This window comes from Oryzias melastigma, linkage group LG12 (genome assembly GCF_002922805.2).
Source record: "Oryzias melastigma strain HK-1 linkage group LG12, ASM292280v2, whole genome shotgun sequence".
Classification (NCBI taxonomy): Eukaryota; Metazoa; Chordata; class Actinopteri; order Beloniformes; family Adrianichthyidae; genus Oryzias; species Oryzias melastigma.
In genome coordinates, this window is record NC_050523.1 from 13,870,314 (window position 1) to 13,881,469 (window position 11,156).

Genomic DNA, 11,156 nt, shown 5'->3' on the forward strand with positions numbered 1-11,156 from the left:
AGATGTAAAACTTGAGATGTTGCAGATGTTGATGTGTTTTTAAAGTAGTTGTAGGTGAGGTTGCGATATATCCTTCTTATGTTGTTTTATTGTAACCATACAAATGACTGTGTAACTTTTTAATTTATTTTATTATATTGCTTATAAGTAAATAGTGCATACATTATTGGTTTTGAATTGAGTCAAACTCCTTTGCTCATTATTTTATGCGTGTTTGAAACCTGACTAGAGGAGTCTTCCAATAATTAAACCTGAAATAACAGATTTTTTTATTTTATTTTAAAGTGAGATACATGGAAAAGTTTGTATTTTATTTTTTTGTCCTGAACCCAATGGCTTATCTAATGATTTGAATGAATTGTTTTTATTTTCTATATATATATATACATATTCTACTCTTAATGTGTACCTAAGTGCAGTTTTTCTGCTGATTAACAATTAAAATAGTAATTTCTACTTTCTCCATCAGGTGTAGCAGATGGTGTAGGTGGCTGGCGGGACTATGGTGTTGATCCATCTCAGTTTTCTGCCACATTAATGAGGACCTGTGAGCGGCTGGTAAAGGAAGGACGCTTCACTCCCAGCCACCCAGTGGGCATTCTGACCTCAGGCTACTATGAACTTCTACAGAACAAAGTTCCATTACTAGGTGAGGATAGTTCTGTTTATGTTATTACAGTTCTGTCAGTAAGTAAACTGTGAGCAAGGAAGCAAAACTTTAGTATTCTGGGAACCAGAGAAATTTTAGTCACCAGAGGAAAAAGCTCATTTAGTGCTCATCGATTACATCCTGTCTTTAAAGGGAATCTGTAAAAAGAACAACAACTTCATACTCCATTAGTAAAATTTTGCTTCAGGTCACATTTTTTTGCATGTGAAAAGTACAGCTTATCCTTACTGACTGAGCATGGAAAAGCTTTGTTGGTAGTCTATTTAATGAATAATGTGATTTCAAAGAAAAAATGTTCCAAAAAATGTAGAAAACAGCTTAAATGAACAAGATACATTGAAAACAAAAGGACAGGGATTGACTATTGACACAACAAACATCATTTTTTTCGTTTTCATTATGATGCCCTACAGTTTTTTTTTTGGTTATGTTTTTTTTTTTGTAAGAGTTAAACTGTTTGGCAAGTTATAGAGGTCAAAAAGCTGTAAGCAGTAAAGTAAGTAACCCTACAGGTGTTGAGAGCTTTATTGGAGGAGCTTGTGCTAAACTTGTGACCTTGATCACATTTCTTCTGAGGCTCAGTATCTCCAGCCAAGAGTCGGAGTTCAGGCACTCCATGGCTGCAGCAATATTTTCCAAAGGCCCCGAATTATATTTTGGGAAACTACGAGAAGGTCAGTTCTTGACCGCTCCAGCAGCTCAAGGTTACAAGGACTCCAGATAAATAGTCAGTAGGGAACTAGGACAAGACAGAGCTAATGCCTGCAGCTTTTAGGTCTTCTTATACCGGCACAAATTAAGATTATAAAATAGATTATTTACAAAGTAAATAAATAGTTCCAAAAAAGTAGTTTTGTGCTTATATGTTAAGCAGTTTGCTTAATGGGAAAAGAAAGTTTTGGAATTCCATAAACAAAAGTATGATTATTGAAGTTTTCATACTTTGTTTATAGGTAGCAGCACGGCCTGCATCGTGGTTCTGGATCGTAGGAGTCACCAGCTACATACGTGTAACCTTGGAGACTCTGGCTTCCTGGTGGTACGAGGTGGAGAGGTGGTCCATCGCTCAGACGAGCAGCAGCACTACTTTAACACACCCTTCCAGCTGTCCATCGCTCCCCCTGGAACTGAGGGAGTGGTGCTCAGTGACAGGTCAGCAGCTCACACCCACTTCATTTTTATTATTTTAAACATAAGATTGCTTTTTCATTTAAAAAAAAAAAAACAATTTATTTAAGCACATTACTTACACTCTTGAATGCTCGATAGTTGTTTGATCTGGAATGTTACAGTCTGTGTGTGTGAAAGTTGTTAGGAATGTAAAGCTGTGGCCGTTCCTTTAACAATGCTGCAGTTCCTCATTCTTTTGTGTATTTACAACAACCACGTATGACGTCTGCATCTCCACATCATTATTTTCATATCCCTTTTTTACATTTTCTCTTCTTAAACTGTATTTCTCAAAATAGTAAAAAAAAAATGAACCAAACATACAAATGCATTTTTGAAAAAAAGGTTTAAAGTCTGACTCTGGAATGTGGAGGTGCAGGCAGCTTTTACAGCTCATTTAGGGTAATGATTTGCTCTTAGAAATCCTAGGCTAGGTTTCTTTTACCCAAACCTTATTTTATAAAGTGTTCTCTTTAAATGTGTTTTAGCCTCAAAGGATCACAGATTTCACCTTTTTTAACTTGTCTTCAAGATTATAAAACAGACAAATGCACCCAGGCTTTAACATTTACCTTTCAGAGCTACAGTTTGATTTGTTGTCATGCTCAAGTTGATGTGTAATTATTAGATATTTAGCGTTGTATACTTAGTAACTTTGCAGAAATGCCTTTTTCCAGGCAAAGGTTAATCCAATACTATTGCTAAGCTATGCACTTGCTGAGGGAAGAAAGTCCACCACATACCTCAAAGTTTTAAGCTTTAGTTTATGACAGCATAGCAAAAACTGACTCTGAAGGAAGTGAAAGATACCTGTTTCAAGTAAAAATATCTCATTTTTTTTAAGACAAACACATTTTTGCATATTTAAATATTAAAAAAAAAAAAACCTTAACACATTTTGACTTATTCTAGTAACAGACGTGTAACATTTGTTGCATATTTTCAAATTTCTTTTCTTTATTTCACCAAGCAAATGAATAAACATTGTGGTCTAGAAGTTTCTGTCTCCTCCAAGATAAGATTTATGCAGCTTTCATGCCTGTCGCTTTAAAAAAAGACCAGCAAGAGCAACGAGGAACATAGGGTTCCCAGGAAATAAAACTTGAGTCTCGGTCCTGGTGTCGGTGCGTAACGGGGCCTCCCTGCAGACGGAAAGAACACCATGAACAAGCGGACTTTTTAGAGAGCTGCCAAATGAAACTCCTCCAGCACACGCACCATTAAATTTTGATTACTCATCTCTGTAACTGTTTAAATTTTTCACCACAACCTCCAAGTAAGCTCTTCATGCTTAGCTTCTTCTTCTTCTTTCCACACCCTGACGGCCTCTGCTTTTGTTCCTTCCAGCCCGGAAGCAGCCGACAACTCCTCTTTTGATGTCCAACTCGGTGACATCATCCTAACAGCAACAGATGGCCTTTTTGACAACATGCCAGATTACATGATTCTTCAAGAGCTCAAAAAACTCAAGGTAATGCACCCTGTAGTGCACGTGTGATTCAAGTCTGCGAATGCGGATCGGATTTTAATGCCAGCCATTTTTGCTCCCGTCAGACTTCAAACTATGACAGCGTCCTGCAGACGGCTCAGAGCATTGCGAAACAAGCTCACGACCTTGCCTACGACCCCAACTATATGTCCCCTTTTGCACAGTTTGCCTGTGACAATGGCTTGAATGTAAGAGGTGAGGAAACCTTCACTTATTCTGATCTAGAAGGTATCTGATTGCATGTAGTGGTCTAAGTTAACCCGTTTCTCACTCCTTGTTTTTCTTCTTTAGGAGGGAAACCAGATGATATCACAGTGCTGCTGTCCATCGTGGCTGAATACACTGATTAAATGTGTTTGTGTGTGCATGAGTGTGTTTTCTTCGGAGCTGATCCTTTCTTCCCATCTGCCAGAGTCTTCCGCCTCTCAACTTGAACTGCAGGCCGACACGAGGAAGTGCACCGACACGATTCGTACTCCTTGTAGAATTTTGTTTTCTTCCACTGCTTTTATCTGGTGCTTTTATTGCTAGAGAGACGGTGGGAAGCCAGGTCGCCACCATGTTGATCATGATGGAGGACTGGCTTGGAGCGGCGGGCGGAGGAACGCTTTCGGGTCAACATATCTCACTTTATGGCATCGTTCACTTAATGGTTATGTGGTAACCTGGAAGAATTTGGATCAGTAAGTTAGCCATGGATTGACATCCAAACAGATTAGCAGTAAAGCCGGTTATGGGGTGTGTCCCTTAAAATGGTAATTAGCTCCTCATTGTCAAAGAATCAAAGGCGGAGATTTAGACTCGGGATGGGAATAACGGGTGCTTCCAAGAGAATAAAACGGGACTTTGGTGGTAAAGAATGTGAAGGAACGCTTTGTTTCAAGTTCTAATATTCAAGTGTTCTATTGAAGGTTAACCTGGTTGGCCGGGGTAAATTTTTGGTGCGCACATCTTTATAAGTTGTACATATTTCTGCGTTTTTAACTGTTATTTGGAGGCTTTTTTTCCGTCTGCAAGCAAAGAGTTGTTACTTGTGTCAAAAACAAACACTGATCGATGCACATGTTTTGTTTTTTTGTCTTGTACACATGGGAATGTCAATGTGAGCTTCATTAATCTCATGCTTCCAGTAGATAAAATGAACAAGTGGGATTTTTTCCTGCGTCAGATGCGCAGCAGGAAATATGTGAATTTATGTTTGAGGTACGATTGGGAAGTTAGTGGAATGAACGTCGTCTTTTTCTGTCCTGATGAAGCTAAAATTAGCATCTGGGAATGCTTAAAATTGCAATGATAGGTCAAAAAAGTAAAATGTATTTTTTTAAACTTTTTTTTTCCTTGTAAAGTAATCCATAAAGTTGAAAGTGATGAGGCGATTGAAAGAATCAGATGTACTTTTTAAGTTTAAATTTTTCGTCTGTTCTTTTTTGCATTTGTTTGCTGCTTCTTTTATTCTAATTGAGATGTCTTTATACAGCTGAAATGTTGTGATTTACATGTATATAAGGCTGTGTTTTGTGTGTAAATGTGGGTGCAGGATTTTACAAAACTATATTATTCAAAAGAAGAAAAAAAAGTATAATGCTGTTCTGTTCACAGTAGTCAGTAGCTACATCTCTGCATACGTTCTTTACAGTTTGAGAGCATTGGCACCAAAGACACAACTGTTTGTTTTATTCACTCAAAAATCACACGGCAATATGACATTTGTGATCTGTACTTAAGGACCTTAAATTGTCTTTGAAAGGTATTCATATACTTTTATTGGTTATCTGTTAGCATAAGACAAGTAACCAAAGAAGGAAAGCCATATTTATACACATGATTTGGGTACTGTTCTGTACCATACTTTCACAATTCATTTGCAATTTATAAATCCATTTGTTCTTTCTGTTGAAATGAGCAGTTCAATTGTCTTTTCAAAATGAAGTGATCAGTTCAAATGTCGCAGGTCTTCCTTCATGTAAAGGCTATTTGAGCGTCACTCGCCGGACTCTGCATTGTTTGTTTTCGCATGTCTCGTGTCTTATCTCCATGGCTTCTTTTCTCACATTTGGAGTCTGTTCTCGTCTTTCCTTTCTCCTGAGGGTGAGCACAGTTTCCGCCTTAAAAACTAGACTCGTAATCAAGAGGCCTTTCCTGTTATTTCGAGCTTGTCACATCAGTTGTGCTTCACAGCATTCGATGTAAACAAAGCCCCTTCCAGCCCAGAACTCCCTGTCCTGTGTCTCATGTTAAGCCGTTTCAAAGGTGCTTCTGCAGTCTGAAATGATTGTCCAGTCTACAATGTAACAATGCAGGTCTGATTTCTGTAAATATGTTTTGAAATATGTACATTATTTAAATAAAGAATCTAGTATTTATACTAAATATGATTGTTGATGATGCACTCTTTGACTATACAATTATAAACAAATTATAGATGGCAAGTTTCAAAGGTTGTCTTAAATATTATTCACATAAAATACAAAAATAAAATTTCACTAGCTACCTAAAAACACATTAAAACACATTTTTTTGTTAAATGTTCAATAAAAGTCACCACAATTTACAGCATTTTTGTGTAAATTCCAGTACATTTTATGTTTATGAAATAAACTGAAAAAGAAAAAAAAACTCCACACTGTTGTACCCTTCTGACTACTAATAAGAAAATTGTGTAGTCACTGAAAAAATTAAAAATCCACAAAAACTACAGTTCCTAAAGCTCTACCTCTTTACTTTTGGTATCAGTGAAGAGTCCCAATTGTCCTATTTAGATATTAAAAGAAGTTAATTCAGCTCAGATATGCAGCAGTTTGGAGATATTCAGGTTTGGAAATCTGTACAGGTGAATTTTTTATTTTAGGAGAATATGACAAAAAGTAGTCTTATATAAGTGTACTTTTTTATTTTAATTTTTTTATATACATAAGTGTACTTAAACTACATAGTATTAGAACCATATGGTATTGTATATAGTAACGCAGCATACTTTGCTTAATATATATATATATATATATCACTGTATATAATACGCAAATGGTCTGTAATACTTGAGCTTAAGTATGAGTTTAGCAAGTATACTAGTACTGACAATGTATGTTATGTATAGTGTTCCAATGTAGTCTTAAAATGCGTTAGTTGGTATACTTCTAACCATTACATATGTGTCTATGCTTCCAACATATGCATAGTCTGTCCAATATACTTATAATCAAACATACAAAAATAAAATAAACTTCAAATTTTCTACTTTTTTGCAAATTATGTTTTTATAGGGAAAAAATGTTTTTTTTTTTTCTAAAAGCCACAGTAGTTGAAACTACTGATATGAATGAGGCCAACTCTAGCTACATACCAATAAAAACAAATATACAGGACACGTGGTCACGTGACCCACTGGTTTCTGTGGCGACCACCAGAATGGGGAAATTTCTTGCGGTAGGTGGCAGAATAGAGCCAGCAGATGCCATGAATGTTTTGTTTACTAACCTGCTTCAGGGCAGGCGGTCTCTCTTCCTTGTAGCAAAGGCAGCTAACCTTCGTTCTTGCTGACAGCGGAGTTCTAGCCGGACTGTGTGCTTGCCTGTGTCAGCTGACGTTAGCATGAGAGCTAGCATTCGGATTTCGTGGTGAATTTTGGGTTTATTTTCGTTGCTTTTTTGTTGGTTTCGTCCTGTCAACGGATACTCTTTTTTTAAAGAGGAACACTATGAGATAAAAATAAGAACATTTGTCAAAACCTTCTGAGTTGTAGTTAGCTAGCAGCTAGGAGGGACGAATCTTTATAACTTCATGCTAACGCAAAGGGACTTTATCGAAACCAGTTTGCGGCTGCGCGGAGAAGAATGTGTTTTAGTCTTTAAGTTGCGGGCACACTCTGTTGACAGTGACCATAAATGCTGATTAAATGGCAAAAACCGAGCAGGGCAATGGACTCCAGATGCGTGGCAGCTCCGAGAAGTTGACAGAAAATGGGAACGGCGGTTCTCCGGCTCCTGACCCAGAGGTGAACGGAAACATCACCGAGGACAGGCAGGTGGACAAGTACGGGTTCCTGGGAGGCGCTCAGCAGACCTCCGGAGAACTGTAAGTGGAGTAAAGTGAACTTTTATTGAGTCATCTTTCTGATTTAAAGACAACCAGGTGTCTTCCGTGTCAGATCATTTCCTAAAGCATTATGTAATCATTATTTTAGAGTTTATGCCTTATTGACTCTGAATATAATATAAAAAAGCAACAATAGTTGGGAGTTTTTATCCCATAAAACATTTAATGAGGCCAAACTCCATAGCATGAGGAGCTTTTATTTTACAATTGTACATACAGGTCTTCCTGAAGGTGTGTCCACCTGAGGCCTCCCACCCAGACATCCATCATCTCCACCCAGCTTCAGCTGTCACTTTAAGAGTGGTTTTCCACTTGTTGTTTCAACACTATTTCGTAAATAACCAAAGAAAAGCAACCACAAAAGTTTAGAACAGTCAGTTGTCCTCATATTATACAAAGCTGATACCCTTTTCATCGATTGGTCTTAGTTATTTGTTTCCCAAATACTTTTATTTTTAAAAATACATTTGTTGTTCCAATCGAGTCACTGTTGTTGCTTTTATAGATTGCTATAATGTAATTATGTATGCTATAAATTAATGTGCCACCAAACTTAGTATTTTATATCCAATGTTACTGAAGTTCAGGCCTGGATTTAGCTAAAACATGTTTATTGAGATATAAATTGTTACGACATCATCTCTTTTATACCTGGAAAACTGCACATCTATGTCTGCATTTTTTAAAAATGTGAAAAATAATGGTGAAAAACCTGATCAAACCAGAAAAATCACAATCTTTGGTCGTGTTTTTGTTGTTTTTTAGGTAGGATTATTGGTAACACAAGGTTAAAGTGGATAGTTCTCATACCTTTCCAGTGATTCCATTTGAGCACTTGTTTTAGTAGTGAATTATAATTTACAAGACAGTACAGGAAGTGTTTGTGTCAGTGTGTGAGAATGACAGCTCTTATTTTCAGCACTGTAGTGTATCTAGGCATTTTTTTTTTTTTTTTTGCTGTGTAGTGCTGGAGAGAATCAGGACAAAGTTCCCACAGTTTCCTGTTTTCTTTCTACAGCTCTGCTGATGGCATCTGATTTGTCTCAGCATTTTTTTTTGCATGAACTTGGCAAAGATGACTTATGTGACTATATAGTGTTTGTCTAAATATATTTGGTTCTTTATGCCAACAGAACTGAAGAAATTCCCATTGTGGTTTTGAGGCAGCGAGAAGCAAAATGGCTGGAGATGCTCAACAGCTGGGACAAATGGATGGCCAAAAATCACAAGAAGGTCTGCTTTATTAAAAAAAAAAAGAATTTCTTTAAGCATAATAGAACACTTATTGGCTATATTATTTATTTAAGTTTATTACTTTTTCTATGCTTTTAAAGTAGCTGTTTCTCTGTAAATTCCCAGGTAAAAGAGCGGTGTCAGAAGGGAATCCCCCCATCCCTCCGGGGTCGGGCCTGGCTCTACCTCACCGGGGGCAAAGTGAAAAGAGAACAGAACCAGGGAAAGTTTGAGGTCCGTCATGGATTTATAGTATACGTTTTTCCCCTTTTCCTGTCAAATTACTGCTTATTGTGTTGATAATTTATCCCAATAATTAAGTGAAATTTGTAAAAATGAAAATTAACCCTAATAAGTTAAAAAGTTTGTAAAATCTGAGTTAAGATGTTGAAACTGAAATATGCTTTTTTGAGTAAATTGGGTTTACAGTATTTAAAAATTGAAACACTTTTAGATTTAAGGTTAAAATTTGTATTAATAAATACACAAATGTCAAAACGCCGCCAAAGCTGAGCAGAATTTTGTGTTTTAGGAGTTGGACAACAAGCCTGGAGAGCCAAACTGGGTTGATGTCATTGAGCGAGACCTTCACCGACAATTCCCCTTTCATGAAATGTTCGCAGCGAGAGGAGGTCATGGGTGCGTGTGTCCTCTGAAAAGCTGTTATTTTAAGTTGAGTTGTCCTAAAGGCGGTTAATTTTCACATTCTCGTCTGCAGGCAGCAGGACCTGTTCCGAGTGCTGAAGGCTTACACTCTGCACCGGCCTGAAGAGGGTTATTGTCAGGCTCAGGCTCCCATTGCTGCGGTGCTGCTGATGCATATGCCAGCTGAGGTGATGATTCAGCTCTTCGTGATCTCATCCTAAGTACTTGTACATGTTATTCCGAAACTCACCATGTATCCATTTATATATTATATCTTCTTTTGATGTTTTCACTTCACGCCTCAGTTTTATATGTTTTTTTAATGCTTATTTTTATGTTTTTGTCTCTCAGGATGCTTTTTGGGTTCTTGTTCAGATCTGCGAGAAATATCTTCCTGGATACTACAGCAAAGAGTTGGTACGTCATGGCAAGAGACTGAGAAAATTAAAATGTTATCCTGCCAGTTAGTTTGCCAACTGATTTTTTTTTTTTTTTAATGAAACTTGATTTTAGAGTTTCAACAGGCCAATATGTCAAACTTGTCAGCCGAGCGCGCCTCACTCAACCCAGATATTCCAGTGGCCTAAAAACAGAAGATAATCAGATTAGGCAAAGCGATAGGAGACTATTCCCTACTTGGTGGCTGCTATTCCATCTCTTCTCAACAGGAGGCAATCCAGCTGGATGGGGAAATTTTGAACGCTCTGCTTCGAAAGGTGTCTCCTGTAGCCCACCGTCATCTGAAAAATCAGAAGCTGGAGCCTATCCTGTATATGACTGAATGGTTCATGTGTGCCTTTTCCCGGAGTCTGCCGTGGGCATCAGTGCTGCGAGTCTGGGATATGTTTCTCTGCGAGGGTGAGACAACACACAGCTCCTACAGAAAGGAGTTAGAAGAACTTCTGGCTCTAAAGTCATCAATTTACATCAAGCAAAAATAAATCCCGTATTTATTTAAGTCGCAGGAGCAAAAACTGTTTAATTAGGAAGAAGAAAACCATATATAAGTCGTACTTTTGGGTGGAAAGTCTGACGTTTCAGAAAAAATCTGCCAAGCCCAATGCTGCAATCACACCAAACAAGATTCACACATCAAACTCGCATCTACTGCCTCTTTTGACGGGGGTCAAAGTGGATGCTCAGTGCAAAAATGTTTTCCTAAACTAGACGCTCCTGACGCTTATAGGAGAAGCTAACATTACGTTTTTCGCTCACTTGGAAGCATCAACTGTATATCTTGTTTATAATGCAGAGAAGACATAATATTAAAAGATCAGGTTTGTTTATTTCAAAAAGTTCTTATCAAAAATCATTAGTTATGTCGGTTTTGTGCGACTTTTAGTCTGTTTTTTTCATATAATGATCGTTATCTTCTATACTACAGGAGATGTGTCGAAATGATGGGCATTTTACCTCTTCTTTTGTCTCTCTGTAACCCAGTTTAATGACTTTCTATTCTGCATTAGTCCAGAAAAATATCAAAGTTTAGGGAAATGAAGGAAACAATTAGATCCTTCTCTATGTTTGTTTTGGAGCAAATACTGATTCACACATACAGAGCCCTCTAGTGGTTTTTAGCGGAAACAACCACTAAAGGGTAACCTGTCATCAGTGGGAAAATAACGAAGATATGAGCTTATTTATGTTTAAAGAAACAAAAAAATCACAAATAGGTCACTTCTGAGTATAATTCCCACCCCTGGGTAAACTATGAGAAAAAGCTGTGATTTATAATCTGGAAAATACTTTTTAGTACATATCTTTAAATATTACTACATTTAATTTCCAAAAATAATTTACAGAAAGATATTCATTTTAAAACTTGTTGATTTTAAGAACTGCAGTTTTAAAATACAA

The 11,156-nt window shown here is 37.2% G+C and overlaps 2 protein-coding genes across 4 annotated transcripts in view; both read left to right on the plus strand.

Annotated features, from left to right (window-relative positions):
- The window catches only part of LOC112163031 (protein phosphatase PTC7 homolog), a 7,830-nt gene extending 2,131 nt beyond the window's left edge, over positions 1-5,699 (plus strand). The window contains exons 2-6 of the mRNA XM_024299131.2: positions 470-649; positions 1,624-1,822; positions 3,188-3,311; positions 3,395-3,524; positions 3,621-5,699. Coding sequence (XP_024154899.1) covers positions 470-649; positions 1,624-1,822; positions 3,188-3,311; positions 3,395-3,524; positions 3,621-3,679 — 692 coding nt within the window. The 3' untranslated portion in view covers positions 3,680-5,699. The remainder of the gene's footprint in view (positions 1-469; positions 650-1,623; positions 1,823-3,187; positions 3,312-3,394; positions 3,525-3,620) is intronic.
- Positions 5,700-6,697: 998 nt separating this feature from the next.
- LOC112163030 (TBC1 domain family member 10A) overlaps positions 6,698-11,156 on the plus strand; it is a 7,744-nt gene continuing 3,285 nt past the window's right edge. Inside the window, exons 1-8 of one of the 3 annotated variants that reach the window (XM_036214412.1) lie at positions 6,698-6,752; positions 7,202-7,400; positions 8,555-8,654; positions 8,781-8,888; positions 9,187-9,293; positions 9,373-9,487; positions 9,651-9,716; positions 9,968-10,157. In XM_036214412.1, the coding sequence (XP_036070305.1) occupies positions 7,222-7,400; positions 8,555-8,654; positions 8,781-8,888; positions 9,187-9,293; positions 9,373-9,487; positions 9,651-9,716; positions 9,968-10,157 (865 nt within the window). In that variant the 5' untranslated portion in view covers positions 6,698-6,752; positions 7,202-7,221. The other 2 variants (XM_036214413.1, XM_024299130.2) reach the window with 2 other exon arrangements.